The sequence below is a fragment of the Lissotriton vulgaris genome, chromosome 1_1 (genome assembly GCF_964263255.1).
Source record: "Lissotriton vulgaris chromosome 1_1, aLisVul1.2, whole genome shotgun sequence".
Taxonomy (NCBI): domain Eukaryota; kingdom Metazoa; phylum Chordata; class Amphibia; order Caudata; family Salamandridae; genus Lissotriton; species Lissotriton vulgaris.
Genome location: NC_141685.1, coordinates 603,953,119 through 603,971,276, shown reverse-complemented (window position 1 = coordinate 603,971,276; position 18,158 = coordinate 603,953,119). Strand labels below are relative to the sequence as shown.

The following is an 18,158-nucleotide window of genomic DNA, read 5'->3' as shown; positions in this document are numbered from 1 at the left end:
GTCAATCAAAGATGGCAGCTAGTGACCTGCTGAGGCATCCCTCCCGTCTGAAGAACTGGGAAAGAAAGCACCAGTTCTTCAACCCCACATTGCCTATCTTAAAAGACCACAAATAATATCTGTGCAACGCTGATGATCTGTGTTTCCGGATCAGTGCATTAGGTAGAGTTATTATATACAGTGGTAGAAGTGCTTAAAAAGCGTACGGGAATTGTGATCCTGGGTCCACTGGAGTCGGGTCAGCACGCATATGGGAAGGGATCAAAGACATGACTAAAAAAGCGCACCTCGCGCGGCAGAAGGAGAGGCGCGCGCATGCCTCGCGTGGCAGCAGGATGTAGGAGGGGGGCCTTCACGATTCACTTGTGGGATTGATAATTGCTGCCATTTGGCGGCGCGCTCTCCCGCAAGTGAATCTCCTGACGTGCACGAGTTGCCATTGAAGGCAATGGAACGCGTGCACGTGCTTGGTTGAAAAGCCCTACCGATCCCAAAAGGTCTTTTTGCCTTATCAGCGCATGCGCGCTGCGTAGGCGAGAGCTAAAAAGCGCAATTTCGGAGAAATATCTAGCTTTCTCCCAAATTTGGTAAAATTCTGTTCAGCCATTCTCTGCATCACTTCCTAAGATTCCTATGGGATTTAACATGGGAAAAAGATGTTATGTGACCATGCCCTGTTTGACGGATCCCTGGTACTTTACAGGAAGTAGCATGGATGATTTTGTTTTGTGGATCATCTCATGAAGATTCATCAAGCAGCACCAAAGTCATTAGCAGGTAAAAAAAAACTAATCTCATGCTTTTTACCAAAACCTGGTTAAGAGAGAGCACTAACCCTGATATATTGTTGGCGCTACCAGAGGGTATAAGATCTCCTCGGCCAACTGGCCTGATAATAGGCTGGGGGATGGGCTGGCTATTATTCTGCGAAATAACTAGAAGATATCATATAAGAAATAAGATAATGTGCGGCTGATTGAGGCAATGTCTTTCAGCATTAAAATCTCCCCGGAGTTCTCTATAGCGGGAATTCTGGTTTATAGCCACCCAAACTCTGGGTCTGCCCACCTACCAAAGGTCTGTGACTTCATTGCTGACTTATCTCTGAGACATACAAACTTTGCTGACCTTGGTGACTTTACCGTCCATATGGACATTGATACCTGCTCTTTGGCATCACAGGTGGCTGACACTCTCAAGGGATTAAATGTAATCCAAAAGGTATTGGTCCCTACTCATTCACATGCAGGATCTTATTTTTACGAATGATCCAACACTGAGAGTAGAGGTCCCCGTCCCTCTAACCTGGTCCGGCCATCAGCTTGTTCCTTTTAGTTTATGCTGCACTCTCCAGAATAACATTTTCAGACCAGTGTATCAGGAAAAAAGAAGCGGGAGGAAGGTCACTGTTGAGTTCTTGGGCCCCGTTCTTTATAATGCCCCTATTCAGCTCTCGGGTTAGCCCAGTAATGATGCCATTATGTTTAATGGCTGGATCAACGCAGCCCTGGATACTATTGTACCTATTAAAACCATGAAGTTGGCCAGCAATAAGCCTTCTGCCCCTTGGTTTTCTTCAGAACTCCATGTGGAGAAAAGCTCATGTAAGAGGCTTGAACGGGCCTGGCGGAAATCCTACAGTCCAGAGGCCAAAGACAGCTATAGGGCATCTAAAAAAAAATTCCATGAGATGAAAACGTCATACTATTAGGCACTACTTTGCCAGCCAAATTAAATCTGCTGATAACTCTTCGAAGGGAGTTTTTAAGATTGTGCAGGGCTTTATGAAACCGCAAGCAATGAAGAGTACCTTTGATCCTTCGGCCACACTATGTAACAATCTATCTAACTTTTTTCAGGAGAAGATTCACACTATTTACTCCTCCTTTTCTGCTCCAGGGCCCTCGCCCATGTCCTCGTGGCCTTCAGTTCACGATAGAGTTGGGGGCAAAAGTACCTTTTTAGTCCAGAGGCCTTCCTCTTGGATTTAAATAGGGTTAAGTCTGGTTCTCCTCTCGATCTCTGCCCAGCGAGTTTTTTTAAGATACTGGCTACTGTTTAACCCTTACCTAAACCTGATTCGGAATGCGTCTGGAAAGAGGTTGCTATCCCTCCATCTCGAAAAAGGCTTATGTCCTTCCAATCCGTAAAAAAGAGGATGCAGACCTGGCAATACTTAAGAATTTTAGGCCAATCTCGCTCCTGCCAGCCCCTGCAATAAACTTAGAAAAAGAAGTTAAGAGACAGTTATCTAACTATCTGGAAGTAAACAACTTTCTCCATGGCTCACAATCTGGATTTAGATCCGGTTATAATACCGAAACTGCCTTGCTTGAAGTGGCAGAAACTATACGTGAATCTTTAGATGTGGGTGGCTGTGCTATGTTGGTGCTGTTGGACTTTTGGCACTGTATCCCACCAGACACTGCTGGAGAGACTTGCGTTTTTAGAAGTTATGGGTACCACCTTAGCTTGGTTCCGCTCTTTTCTCAACTCCCGGTCTCAGCAAGTATATCTCGGCCCTCATGTGTCCACCTCGAGTCCTCTAGTGTGTGGAGTTCCGCAGGGATCAGCTTTGAGCCCTACGTTGTTTAACATCTATCTTGCCCCCCATGCATCGCTAGTTGAGCATGGTGGGGTAAGAGTGGTCTAATACGCTGATGACACCCAGTTTGTGTTTTCCTTTAAAGATCATGCTGAGGCATCATTTGATAGTTTCAAGCACTGTCTGAACAATATCTCATCTTGGATGACGGACAGTTGCCTGAAATTAAATGTGGACAAAACGGAGGTACTGTTTTTTAATCAGCCTTCTCCTCCACGTTCCGATCTCTAGTGGCCATCAGAGTTAAACCCTCCACCCATCCCGGTCACCATGGTTAGAAATATTGGCTTTAAGTTTGATTCCAATCTCTCAGGCAAAGCTCAAATTGGTCAAGTCTACGCTTCTTGTTTCTGCTATCTTTTCCCTATGGGCTGCCAGGAAACAGTGGCTCATGCACCGATTACGTCCCAGATGGGCTATGCCAATAGCATGTATCTGGGTCTTCCTGTCTACTTAAATAAAAAACAGCAAACTATTCAGAACGCTGCGGCTAGGCTCATTAGGAATGTGCTGCTCTGCCATCCTATCTCCCCCCCCATTTGCGCAGCCTTCATTGGCTCCCAGTCAAAAGAAGAATAGAATTTAAGGCTCTGACCTCGGCCTTTAACCCCTTCCCTGCTGGGTACATTCCCCCGCTGTGCTGGGGTGAGGTGGGGCGTGCGCAGTGCCCCCATGCTCATGACGAGCTCTGCTCGTCATGTGCTACAGTGCTCCTGTGCTCATGACGAGCTGAGCTCGTCACGGCCATACCTGTTTCTTTAGAACGTTCAGCACAGCAGGGGAATTAGCCCAGCGTGCGAGTGTTCTGAAGGCCATGATGAGCTCAGCTCGTCATGAGCACCGGAGCACTGTAGCTCATGAAGAGCTGAGCTCGTCATGAGCATGCAAGGGGTTAAATCTTCCAGAGACAAGAGCCCTGGATATTTGAAGCAGAGACTGCGGAAGTATCACAAGACCAGGGCCTTACGATCCAACCATTAGGAACTGCTCCAGATACCCCGTTTCCGCAAAGTTAGGCTGGGTGGGTGAGCTTTCTCAGTGAAAACAGCCTCCTTATGGAATTCCTTGCCAACCCATCTTCATAAAGCTGAGTCAGAAATCAAGTTCAGGAAGGCTCTGAAAACCTGTCTATTTGATCTTCCGTAGCAGTATATTTTCGCTTCCCTTCCTGACCTGTCGTATCTGCACTTGCGCCGGGACACTACCGTGGGTGGTAGCCACAGGCTGTACAAATGCAATGGAATGGGAACGGGAATTATTAGCTTTTTTAAGATCATTATTTCGTTTAAGTAGCTTGAGTAGCAGGATAGAAAAAACATTCACTTCTTAGGTTTATTATAGACATTATAAATTATTAAAATGTGAACAGTGATTTGGGAAGAGGCTAAATTGAAATTCCTAATTTATTCCTCAGGCAAGATAGTCTTTTTTGTAATTCTACGAACTAGCACAAAACACTTTATTTCCCATCAGGTCAGGTTCCTGCACATGCCTGTACGTTTGCAGAACATGTTTGTGCAAGTTTCATTTCTGGCAAAGTGTTAAAGGATTTCTGATATGATAAGCCAAGCGTCACACTGTTTAAAGAAAGATGTTGTCGAAATTACGATGGCTGTCCAAGGAGTCTCAGCACCAACTACCTTGCAGCTTTCATTTTGCTTCCCAATTATCTAGTATACTTAAACTTGATACTCCAAAATGCACTGGCTTGAGTCATGAACAAACTTGACAAACAACTGTCCCACACAGATGAAAGACTTCTGCAACATTACCGTATAGTGCTAAAAGGCATCACAATGGGCGCAATACATTTTGGGTACATCCAGTAGCTGTATAATTATGATGTATCTAGTTCTTTCACTATTCGATTTTAATCAAGGCAATGTATCTCATTTAAATGAAAACTCTTTTCAACTTATTTCACTTCAATATCATTATTTCAAATGTGAGATGTGTTCCTCTGCAAAGAGACTCCCAGTTAAGTCCTGCCCATGACGTGGCTAATCTACTATACTAAATCTCGCATTAGCAATTGAGCGCTAGAGCAGTGTTGAGGTCATGCTAGTCTATTTTTGGGGATGTCAATGTGAAGGTTTTACAATGTGAAGCCATGACAATGTCACTGTTGTCGAAGTCAAGGGGTGCACCATTGTATCTCTCACCCAATTCATTAGACCACTGGATTTCTACCATTGGACATTTTCTCAATATTAATGACTAGCACTGGAGGATCCGGCGAAGGAACACAATGACATACCTCACCTGCAGTGCTGACGACAGTCCTTTGCAGATCCTTGACCCTCCATTGGCCGTGGTTGGCAGATGTGAAACCAGTTTCTTCCGTCTTCTTTCATTGCTTAGGAGAGTTAGTGGCGCCCGGATATCTGCCTCGTCACCAAATGTGACAATACCAACACGAGCGCCCAGGGGAACAATCTGAAGCAGAAATATCCCCGCGGCCTGGCGCATTCGGATTATACGGTTTCCCTGAGTAAATAAACATAAACAGTGCAATGTAACATATAAGGATGGACTAGAAAAATAACAGCATTAATAATAATGATAACAATAATAATAATAATCATCATCATCATCATCATTATCGTAATAATAATAATAATAATAATATTAATAATAATAATAATACTAATAAAATAATAACAATCAATGTACAATAGTAGTCGTAGTAGTGGTTTTATTATTTAATTTGTATTACGGTTTATTTAATTTTTATTACGGTTATCTGATCATTTTTACTTGCTATTATATATGTATGACTACAAAAAACCGACCTCTGGTTTTCTTATCCCAGACTATTTGTGACATTTAGAATAACCCGTTATATGAAAATGACATTGTTCATATATTCTAGTATGGTATTATAGTTGTGCTGGAAGGTCACAATACCTCTTGTTAGAGTCAGCAGACAGTTGAAAGAAGTAGTTTATTGAACAGAAAAGCAACTACATTTTAAACAATGTAATGGATACAAATAAAAGATTCAGCTGTTCCTTCTGATTTGCGTTTGCCTAAAAGTTAATCACTGCTGGCCGACATGGATACAATTATAGCAGTCTGTTATTATTAATATTTTATTTTTATTTATTATGATGATGATAACTATGAAGATGATGAATATCATTAGTAATGTTCTTTTCGTGATATTGTAGCAGTAATGTTAATTTTTGCACCAAAAAATAAGAAGAGCAATATATAACTACTTTTAGCTGTAGAATGTGTGAATAAAAGTGAAAACTTTGGAGAACCGTTACAAATATGAAGAATACTAAGCGATATACGTTGATGAACAACGTCATTTTCTTTGTTTACATTTGAGTGTTTTAAGTCACTGATTGCTTAGCAGTAAAAGCCACCAATGCTTCGTTTTTCATTTGAAGTAAAACACCAGCACTCTAAAATACAAGAAGAACACACAATTAAGAGGATATGTCTTTACCAGGTTCATGTGTCCTGAGACATCAAGCACAAGGCAGATCACAGGCTCCCTGGTCTGCAGAACTGCAAAGGAAGGAGGCGGGGGGAGATGTGTGCCGCTCATGGGAGCAGCCATTTGGTAATCCTTTGATCCCTTGATGACTTCCCACGTGCTTTGGTAGTTGCACCTTTTGTTCTGCATGTGTGGAGCTTCCTGGTCATGAGTGCTTTCGTTACAAAAGTCAACCACCTGAAAAATCAAAGAGAAGATTTACAGAACACAATGATCGATCAGGCCTTTCGAGTGTCTTTCTGTTGGAATCTATTCATTGATTTTGAGCGTGCCTTCCTCGACATGGCGGACGGTCTTTCCAGATCATGGGCAAGTGTGGTTTTGGTATGCATGACTTCTGTGTTTTGCTATGCTGTTGGTGAAATGAACTACAATGCTGGCACACCTTTCATCCTGGAACAAAATCAACCATCCTTACAAGAATAACGTGTACATTTATAGATGAGTAACATGGCTTCTCTTCCCTGACACAAATGTGAAAGAACCCCTACCTGCCATCATTGCCCAACTCCCACCACCTACCCTGCCTTACCTCCTCCTCCTACAGCTATACTTTCAATCAAAGCAGACAAGCAGTGCTGCACTAACAGGATCTTAGAAAGCCCAGGCAGCCGGGTCTGTAGGGCCTTTATGATGTAGCAACAGTTTGTAATGTGTTTCGTCGTCAACTGTTACTACGTCATAGGAGTGAGTAACCAGATTTATAATCTGGTGTAAACGATAGGGGCTTCCAGTGGAACCCATGCATGAGATATGAAATTTTAGATTAGGGGCAGTGAATTACGGGGATGTTTTTTATAGGGGGGGGGGGGGTTCTGAGGGACATCAAATAGACAACAAGAGCAAATAGCGTCACTCAGAACGATGTCACTCATACCCCAGAAGTTAAAAACATCCCTGTTTATTTGCTTTTTCCCTATCTATAGTTTTATGTTATGTATCGCCTCCAAAACCATCTGTCCTTACTTTCAACTGCTACGTAGTGGCAGAGGAGTAGAGGGGGAACCATACATAACATTGCCTCTGTTATATATCCCTGTTCCAAAAGTTAAAACACCTTGTTTGACATCCTTGACCAACCCCCACCACCTTATCTACCTTCCTTCCCCCTCCTGCATCTTTCATTCAATTCAGACAAGCAGAGCTGCGCTGACAGGCTCTCAGAGGGCAAAGTAGCAACAGTGGGGATCGAGTTCAGTTATCAACTGTTATTGCATAATAGCAGCGAGATAGAAGACTTAAAACTGAAATAAATGATAGAGGCTCTCTATGACAACAGTTCATAACATATAGAATTATAGATGGGTAATAGTGAATAAAGGGGATGTTTGTCACCAAGGAACTGAGCAAAATTAACTAGACAATGAGAGCACAGCTCAAATTCTGTATGTCACACAGAACCCCAAGTAGAAAAACATCCGAATAATTCGGTTTTTGCCCATCTACATTTAATGTTATGCATGTCCCCAATATCATCTGCTCCCTATTTCAACTGCTACTCAGGGCAGATGAGCAATGGGCAGCCATACATAACATCTTCTCTCCTCCCTGGACCAAAAGTAAAAAATAAATACCTTACCTGCCATTCTGAACCAGCCCCTACCATGTTCCCACTTTTCTTCCCTCTCCTGCAGCTGAGCTTTCTGCTTTCAGTCAAAGCATACCAGCAACGCTGCACTAACAGGCTCTCAAAGAGCTCCATTAGCATAACGTGGAAGGCTTTAATGGTGTAGCAACAGTGGGTATTGAATGTTGTTACCAAATGTTGCTACATCAAAGCAGTGAGCTACCAGATTTGGAATCCAGCTCTCTACAAAACCTATACATACCATATAGAGTTATAGTTGGGGAGCAGTGAATTGTGGGGATGTTTTTGACCAAGGGTTATGAGTGACATCAAATAGACAACAAGAACGAAGCTCGAGGCTACAATGTCACTCAGAACCCCAAGGTAAAAAATATCCCAGCAATTCACTCTTCATCTACTATAAATTGTTATGTATGGCCCTCAGAATCATTTGCCCTCACTTTCAGCTGCTACGCAGCGGCAAAGGTTAAATGGGGGAGCCACACATAACACAACATCTGTCCATGTCCATAATGTGAAAAAACAATATCTAGCCTGTAACAAATCCCCACCACTGTGTGCTCTCTCCCTCAGAAGCCGTGGCCCCCATTTTCCATGCTCTGATAGGCTCCTAGAGAAGCCAGTAAATCCTTTATGACATAGCAACAGAGAGTAACAGCCTTTGTTGCTACATCATAACAGTGACTTACTGGACTTGAATTCACAATGGTGCAAGGGGGCCTGCATTACAGCCAGGACTGTTCCTGTACAAAAACAATCCTCTGAGGCTGTTTTCTCTTTTTAAGTGTGCTGCAGAATGCCTGCAAAAAGCTTTGTGCTGCTGGGGGCCGATTTGGCAGTTATGCTGCAAAACTGGTCCCTGGTAACAAAACCGACCCCCACACTGACGGCCCACTGGGGTAACGCCAGGAGCCACCTACGGCCATTCCGGTCCTGGGTATAAGGGCCTGCAGTAAGTATGAGCCACAACACCAAACTCTGAACAAAACACAGAAAGGGTGTAAAAGGGGAGCTCTTAAAATAAAAAATACATCATGCACCAATACAAGAAAAGAAGAGGTAAAACTCAACAAATGTTCTAAAGCTTTATAGCTGCTGTAAGTACAAGGGAAAGAAAAAGCACGTGTAGGGTTAGAACAACGAGCATAAGTCAACATTCTTTAAGGATTTACCGAGCTTCCAAGGGCAATTTATTACATGTGTAAAGTATGTGTGTTCACAAGGAAAATATTTGTAAACTAGCCCATCACTTATAAATTATGAATATTCTTTGCAGTAAACTATATATGTTGGAGTCCCTGAAGATTTCTGATACATTATTACGTGAACAGACAGATACTCCATGAGGCTGTTTAGTTGAATATGTCAATCAATTTATAGCAACCTGGGGTACGATTTCCCAAAATTCCAATGTCAAAAATGGCGGACTGTTATCCGGTTACATGTATCCTACAGCTACAGTGCAACGCCAGCTGCGGGGGAGGAGTCACGCTTTTGTCAGCTCCCCACCCATCTGAACAACTCGTTCCTGGGGAAGACGAGAGGGGAAGGGGTGATCGAAACTCAAACTCTAGGCAGCTCCAGCAATTGTGAGGCCAGACAGCACGGACCTGGGCCACTCTCCAAATGGCTCCGTCCGGGCTCGGATCCAGAACCTGGCAGCCATCCCATCAGTGTTGGGACGTCGCTAGAACCAATGGACCACTCTGATTCTCACAAGGAGGTCTTCCAGGCGGTAAGGAAGAAAATCAATTGCTTTCCTTTTACCTAGGGCATTCTCTTTTTAAACACTGCACTTCAGGGAGCATATTTATGAGGCCCTTGCACTGCCATTGTGTCGTTTATTGTCTTGAAATGGTGGCGCACACCACCAGATCATATTTATGAGGCCGCGTAAAGCCACTTTGCGTGGCTTTGAATGGCCTCATAGATATGGAGTAAGGCAAGGCAGCACAAATTGCTGCATTGCCGTACTTTGCGCAAGGGAGGCAGTCTATTGGCGTTGGGAACACCCATGGATTTTGACCCTACCCCAGATTTACAAGACCAGGTAAACCTGGGGAGGTGTGAAAACCTTACGCCCCTCCAGGGGAGATGCAACAAGTACAAATAACTATAGTTCTCCTTGTTTTTTTCTCTTTCTATATGTGCTAAATTCTTCAGCACAAATAGAAAGAGGAAAAAGCCTCCCAGGGTCGTTTTTGTGCAGGAAGGTGCCCCTTTCTGCAGAAAATTCTGCATGCGACGCAGGCACCCTTGCACTGTGGTGCAAGTATGCCTGTGTTTGTTCTAGGCTGCAGAAATGGCACCACAGTGCAGGGGAAAGTTCTACTGCATATTCCTGGCCTTTCCCAATGCACTGATGTCATACACATTCTGCAGTATTTACTTTGTTAACTTAGCAGTAAGGAAAAGTATGGAATTACCATAGATATAATATAATCTCATTCGGGTGACAATATATAATTATATATAATTCCATTTAGTGGAAAAAAAACTCTTGTGAGACCTCCTTTGGTTTCAGAGTTCAACCTAATGGAAAAACTCCAGTACCTGCTAAGAGTAAACAATCATTTACAATGCAATCGGTCTTGCCTTTGGGACCTTATAAGTATTTGGCGATGCAGCACATTAACGCACATCACTGCAACGTAGCTTCGTTTACATGTATTTTTAGCACAATGGCATCCCCAGATGACGGTAATCACTACAACTTATTAAATACTTTGGAACTTGCCAATGACTCCTGAGAATATTGTTTCTGATGAACAAAAGGCCCTGCAATATTAATTCCAGAGAAGGGAGACATGCGAGCTAGTTTGGTTACAGTTACACAGCTTGATTTGAGTGGGAAAGGCAATATTTTATGTACAAAGAAAAATAACATGCTACATTTTGTAGCAAACATAAGCACTGCATCGCATTTCTGGCCCATACTTTGCAACGTTAAATGTGGAACTACAGATTGCAAGTTGCAACCTGCTCTAGACACAAAAAAATAATTCCAGAAAACTTTCTACGTCAGCAAACTAGAAGGAAGACTCCAATGCCTCAGCCAACAATTGTCCTGAGAGGGTGAGGTGGAACCCTGCATCCAACCGACACCGGGCCACGGAGACGGAAGTAAAGAAATTTGAAGGCCATCACTGACCGTCCACGTGTCTTACTGTGTGCCTTTGATGACAGAACCACCATAATCTTCTTGAAGTTGTACAGGGTCATGGTTGCATGGCAGCTTGTCTCTGTCTGCTTCTACAGCTGCAGCTGGTAAAGAATGGAAGACCCAGTGTAAAGCTTGGATAAAGTCTACATAAGGAAGGCAATTGAAAGGAAAGACGGACCAGATTGCCTAAACAGGCTGAGTGCTGTGACGAAAGGCATCAAACTTGATGGCCATTGCAGAATGGTTAAGTCCCTGCTAACCTTTAACCCTTTTGATGCTGATGACGAGCTCAGCTCATCATCACCCACGGGTGTCGTGTGCTGATGACGAGCTGAGCTCGTCATGGAAACAGCAAAATGGTAATTCCCAGCACAGGAGGGGGAAAACGCATAGCAGCCTTAAAACCCTGACCCAGTTAAAAAAGAGACTGAGACTAATAATTAATCTTAATGGAAACACCAGTCGACTAATAATGAAAATACAAATATACTTAAGATAATTATTTGTAGCACTTAAATTGAAATGTAAGTTATCTCCTCACTGTGCATGCCTGGTTAACGCAACCTCGCGGGTGCCGCGCTGAACGAGGTAAAGGCTTGTTCCATTTAAGAAAAAGCAAACATACACTGCCGTATTATGCCTCCTTTTTTGCAGCTTTATACAGTACGTGCTCGACCCAAAAGTATTGGAACACTTTACATAAAAAGTTCCATTACACAAGGACTTTTTTTAAGCATGGGTAGATAAAGTGATGCCTTATTGTACAGTTTTTGATGTAACACACTGTAGCTTTATAACCATCTCAGAGGACAGCAAAAATGCTCCAAAATGAAAATTACAGAACATGAGGGCTGCCCAATATTATTATCCAATTGCAGTTACACACAAAATACACCTCTTGTCACAGTGAAGTCCCCAAAGTGGTGACAGCATAGTACAATGAAGCCTCCTCACAAGCAGCTCGGTAACTCTGTAACATTCTTAATATTTTAAGTGCTGTCATACGTTTCCTGAGGTCATTCAAATGAGGGGCAATCTACAAAACAAAACCTTGCCAGCTATTCTGCTCTGTTGACCTTGGTTTTTTAGACCCTCATTTCAGGCTTAGGACTGAATTCAGATTCCTGTCCAAACAGGATTTTGCATGCAGAATGGAATTAGTTGTGTAACAATTAAACCCCTCACAGATTTCCACTGATTCATTATAGAAGCTCAAACCTGCCAACATTTTGCAGGAGAAAAGACCTGGCCGGGCCCTCACACACCGAGCTGCGGAGCGGGCTGAGCACAGAGCCAGCAGCGCCCGGGTTCCTGTGTCCTGCCTGGTCTCGGCTCAGTTCTGGAGAAGCAGCAGACCTGCTGTTGCTGGCGGGTTTCCTGGGCAGGCGCAGCCGGGAAGGGTAGGCAGGGGCACAGTCGTGTCACAGATGGGAGGAGACCGCGCCTTTCGCTGGAGTGGGGGCGCTGTTTACAGAGCGAAAAAAAGCATTTGCAATGCAATTGGACTCTTATTTACGCAAGACCTATTGCATTGCATCACAGACAACAGGGAAAGCCGGGACAACAGGAGTGTAGGCGGGCGAGGGGGATAAAAGGTACGGATAAAGTAATTGTTATCCATACTTGTAAAGTGCACTGTAACCCTACGGGCATCCTTGCGCTGAATTACATGTACACTGCCACCAAAGTGCCACACAGACCATGTTACTACAAAAACATATGCTCTGGGAAATAGCCAGTTTTTTTTATTTTCCTACGGAACTTCAACAGATCCGGTGTCTGTCTCAGATCAGTTGGAAGGCCGTTCCAGAGCCGCACTGCCGCGACACTAAAGGTTCTTCCCTCCCTTATTACTCTTTTAAACCTGGGCACTTTCAGCAGGTTAGCCAGTGAAAGTAAAGGGGCCAGTATCCATGGGAGGGTACAAATGACGACATGGCCATAATAAGGAGGGACTAACAAGCCTCATAATCAATCAGAAGGCAGCATTTACAAAAGACAATGACACGAGCCAAATACAAACATGGGCAGATCTTCCACAGAGTTTCCACTCCATACTACATTACTGCATGCCTCACAGAGCGAGCAACGCATGTGCGCTGCTGCTATAGGCTCGACCTAAAAAGCACATACTCTGTAGCATGGGGTGCCAGCAGCTACAGCTCACACTCTGCTTGAATTTATTTTTCTAATCCCTCCTCTACGTCACCACAATTTCAGTAGCTTGGATCATAACTGAAGCAGAGAAAGAGTATTTCTACTGTTGCCAAAACTACCCATTCTATTTTTGTCTGGTGTGCAGCGATAGTAGAGAGGTTGCAGCAAGAAGAGGGGAAAGAAGGGAAAAAAACATAACAGAACATGAAACATTAAAGAAAGTAGAAAAATCATGAAGTACAAATTAGGGTTCGGTATTAATACCCTCCTACAAACTCCAAGGGTGGCTGTAAAAAGCCTCATACAAAGTGTACAATGAGAGACATCAAAGCAGATAGAAGCTATCAAAAACTGCAAATGTATTTCAATTTGAAAGTAACACACGACTTCCACTTCACACACAGCGATTCCTTTCCCATTCAGCCCTCGGAGTAAGGATAGAATCTTGCAAAGATGCAGTGGTCGAAGTAGGAAAAAAAAAGTAGGGGAACTGTGGGTGGAGAATCAGGGGGCGGGAATAACCGAAGATTGAATCAGTGGGCGTGGTCAGGGGTGTGGCTAGAAATAGAAAAACATACCAATACTGACCAGTTACAGCTTATAACGTTATTTAATTAAAACAATGGATAAACATGTTTATTTGGAGTTTAATTCAGAAAAAAGCAAACACTCATAGGGAATACAGGTTTATGTAAAGTGTGTGAAATATAAGCAGGAACAACATGTTACCTTAATGCTTTTACTCTCATTGTTCAGAAATCCATGATTATTTTTTGTCTCAAACATTGAGGACATGAATACAGGGCTCCTCCTTTACACATGAGTTAAGCAAGGCTCAGAAGAGAAAGGGACTCTTCAGGAGAATCTAGACTCACGGAAACACACAAAGGCTCCTTCATATTCATGTCAGCCAGCTAGCTGCTCAATCATAATATAGCAAAAAGAACAACTGGTGGACAGAATGCAGAACAATGTCATACATTCACCCCAGTACAGAGATCTAGGCCTAAATCCATTGTTTCTTCGCACACCATGCCATTCCAGTCTGGAGCCAGTCATATGCAAATCAGTCTTGATCCTTCACCCAATGGGAACAGTCCAGCCAAAACTGCCAGGCCAGGTCCTCCCTGGACTGGAAACAAGCATCCTAGGACCGGTTTCGGGCTTTCAGCCCTCATCAGCCAGGATAGCTTGATTCCAGTGGCATGGAGAGCACGGGACTCATGTCTGAGCATACCTGTCCCGCTCGGGGTGGCAAATGCAAAAAGGAACAATTGATGGACAGAATGCAGAACAATGTCATACATTCACCCCATTACAGAGATCTAGGCCTAAATCCATTGTTTTTTGCCATTCCAGTTTGGACCCAGCTATATGCAAATCAGTATTGATCCTGCGCCCAATGTGAACAGTCCAGCCCAAACTGCCAGGCCATATGTATTCAAGTGTCCTTTCATTCGGAAAGTGAACACAAAGCAGTACCCACTGAACTATGCACATAACATATTGCTCTTTGATATGCATGGTACATGTTCTTTGCAGCAGGCATATTACCCCTCTGTGCTACCTTAAATGAGTAAAACAGTCACTAGACAAAACATGCTCCCATCTCTCTCCAGCAGGTACATTGATAACCAACGTTATCTTTGCACTTGTTTTGTTGACCGAAACCTGCTGAATATACAAAGAACTTTGCAGTGTTTTTAAAACTCCTGCACTTGTACAAAACCGGTCCCCCCCAAACTAAACTGGCTCCCTACCCTTCCAGTAGCCCTGGGAAACGCCTGCCCTTTCACTGCTCCTGTCCAGTCAGTACCCCTATTCATGCTCGATCAACACTCCTGCTTCGTCAATTCCCCTATCCCCTCCCTTCTTCTGGCCCGTCACTTCTCCTGCCCGTCACTTCTCCTGCCCTGTTCACTGCTCCTGCCCCTGCCCCGTTCACTGCTCCTGCCCCATTCACTGCTCCTGCCCCATTCACTGCTTCTGCCCCGTTCACTGCTCCTGCCCGTTCACTGCTCCTGGCCCGTTCACTGCTCCTGTCCGTTCACAGCTCCTGCCCAGTTACCACTCCTGCTCATGCCTAATCACCTCTCCTTCCCCATTACTTCAAATGCTTCGTCACTTCTCCTGCCCCGTCACCTCTCCTGCCCCGTCACCTCTCCTGCCCATCACATCAACTGCCTGTCATGTCACCTGCCCGTCACTTCTTGTGCCCGGTCACCTCTCCTGCCTTATTGCCTCTCCTTCCACGTCACCTCTCCTGCCCTGTTGCCTCTCCTGCCCAGTCACTGCTGCTGCCCAGTCACTGCTGCTGCCCCGTCACTGCTCCTGCCCCGTTCACTGCTCCTGCCCCGTTCACTGCTCCTGCCCCGTTCACTGCTCCTGCCCCGTTCACTGCTCCTGCCCCGTTCACTGCTCCTGCCCCGTTCACTGCTCCTGCCCCGTTCACTGCTCCTGCCCCGTTCACCGCTCCTGTCCTTTCACCGCTCCTGTCCTTTCACCGCTCCCACCCGGTTACCGCTCTAGCTCATGTCCCGTCACCTCTCCTGCCCCGTCACCTCTCCTGCCCGTCTCTTCTCCTGCCCGGTCACCTCTCCTGCCCAGTTACCTCTCCTGCCCAGTCACCTCTCCTTTCATGTTGCCTCTCCTGCCCAACACTGCTCCCGGCCCGTCACTTTTCCTGCCTCGTCACATTTCCTACCCCGTCACTTTTCCTGCCTGTCACCGCTACTGCCTGTTCACTGCTCCTGTCCGGTCAGTACTCCTGCCCGATCACCACTCCAGCCCCATCACTTCTCCTGTCCCATCACTTCTCCTGCCCTGTGCTCTGCTCTTATCCGTTTACTGCCCTTATCTGTTCACTGCTCCTGCTGGTTACCACTCCTGCCTAATCACCGCTCCTGCCCCTTCACTTCTCATGCCCATCACTTCTCCTGTCCCATCACCTCTCCTTTCCTTTCACCTCTCCTGTCCCGTCACTGCTCCTGACACGTCAACTTTCCTGCCCCGTCACTTCTCCTGCCCTGTCACTTCTCCTGCCCGTTACTTCTCATGCCAGGTCACCTCTCCTGCCCTAGTAACTCTCCTTTCCCTTTCCTGTCGTCTCTTCTGTCCAGTCACTGCTCCTGCCCAGTTCACTCTGTGTACAACATTAACAAATTACACAATTCCCCAGAGTACTCTGTCTGGGGAAAGCTCCTCTGTAATCACCAACTCGAATCTCACTGGCACTTGATGTGCTAAAGGCAGAGGGTGGGCGCATTGTCATTCAAAAGGGTATAATCAGCCTCAATCGGAATGACAATGGGCCTGCCCTCGGACTGTGTGCGCTCAGGGAGGGACTGCTGCAGCCTCTGGAGTTCAACAGAAGTGCGAGCAGCCCCTGGAAACTGAAAGAAAAAGTTATCGTTTGCCATCCTGGGACGATATTTTGAAAGAAAGAAGTAGGGGAACGGACTACCCTTCCATCCCCAACCCACTTCTACCACTGCCAAGATGCCCCTTCTGGGAGTCCCGGAGCTCGACAATTGGGCATTTGACTTTCTTTCAGACACCAACCGAGAGCAGGCGCTGCACCCATCAGCAGAAAACTGGTTGTTTTTTCCATTTCACTCCTAGGAATCAATATAAACAGCTTTCATAGCAATTGTCCAGGACTAAGGGAAAAATGTGACCTCCCCGCCCCTTTCTGGAAACCCAAGTCAACAAGCATTGGAAATGCAATAGGTCTCGCATTAGAAAAGTTGGAGTTATTGGTATTGTAAATGACATATGTTATTTATTTGTTGGTTTTTAAAATTGCTAAATTGATGGCTTTGTCATTTACAATGCCAATAGTTATAACTTTTGCGAATGTGACACCTATAGCATTTGGAATGCAACATATTTTGTATTTACGTGACTTAGATGGCAGCTCTTGTCGTTAGGCCACATCTCTAGAGAGCAGGAGAGTGCAGCAGGGGAGAGAAGCACAGCAATGCAATAGGTCTTGCATTAGGAAAGTTTGAGCTATTGGTATTGTAAAGGACACCTTTTTTATTTATGTGCTTGTTTTGAAAATAGCGAATTAATAGCTTTGTTATTTACAATGCCAATAGTTTTATCTTTTGCAAATGTGACACCTATTGTAACACAATATGTGTTGTGAGGGTGAGTGAGGGTGAGGGGTTGAGGGTGAGTGAGGGTGAGGTGTTGAGGGTGAGTGAGGGTGAGGTGTTGAGGGTGAGGGGTTGAGGGTGAGGGAGGGTGAGGGGTTGAGGGTGAGTGAGGGTGAGGTGTTGAGGGTGAGTGAGGGTGAGGTGTTGAGGGTGAGTGAGGGTGATGGTGGGTGAGGGGTTGAGGGTGGGTGAGGTGTTGAGGGTGAGGGTGGTTGAGGGGTTGAGAGTGAGTGAGGGTGAGTGAGGGTGAGGTGAGGTGTTGAGGGTGGGTGAGGGTGAGGGTGAGGCTGAGGGGTTGAGTGAGGGTGAGTGAGAGTGAGGGTGAGTGAGGGGTTGAGGGTGAGGGGTTGAGGGTGAGTGAGGGTGAGGGGTTGAGGGTGAGTGAGGGTGAGGGGTTGAGGGTGAGTGAGGGTGAGGGTGAGAGAGGGTGAGGGTGAGTGAGGGTGAGGGGTTGAGAGTGAGGGTGAGGGTGAGTGAGGGTGAGTGAGGGTGAGGGGTTGAGAGTGAGGGTGAGGGTGAGTGAGGGTGAGAGTGAGGGTGAGGGGTTGAGAGTGAGGGTGAGGGTGAGTGAGGGTGAGTGAGGGTGAGGCTGAGGGGTTGAGGGTGAGTGAGGGAGGGTGAGGGGTGAGTGAGGGTGAGTGAGGGTGAGTGAGGGTGAGTGAGGGTGAGTGAGGGATTGAGGGTGAGGGATTGAGGGTGAGGGATTGAGGGTGAGGGATTGAGGGTGAGGGATTGAGGGTGAGGGATTGAGGGTGAGGGATTGAGGGTGAGGGGTTGAGGGTGAGGGGTTGAGGGTGAGTGAGGGTGAGGGTGAGTGAGGGTGAGGGTGAGTGAGGGTGAGGGTGAGGGTGACTGAGGGTGAGGGATTGAGGGTGAGGGGTTGAGGGTGAGTGAGGGTGAGTGAGGGTGAGTGTGAGTGAGGGTGAGTGAGGGTGAGGGGTTGAGGGTGAGGGTGAGTGAGGGTGAGGGTGAGTGAG

The 18,158-nt window shown here is 45.6% G+C and overlaps 1 protein-coding gene across 1 annotated transcript in view; it reads right to left on the bottom strand.

Annotated features, from left to right (window-relative positions):
- Nucleotides 1–18,158, bottom strand: part of LOC147747551 (calcium-activated chloride channel regulator 1-like) — a 365,801-nt gene that overhangs the window by 184,958 nt on the left and 162,685 nt on the right. The window contains exons 6-7 of the mRNA XM_086925678.1: nt 6,063–6,290; nt 4,868–5,092 (exon numbers count right to left, since the gene is read on the bottom strand). Coding sequence (XP_086781804.1) covers nt 4,868–5,092; nt 6,063–6,290 — 453 coding nt within the window. The remainder of the gene's footprint in view (nt 1–4,867; nt 5,093–6,062; nt 6,291–18,158) is intronic.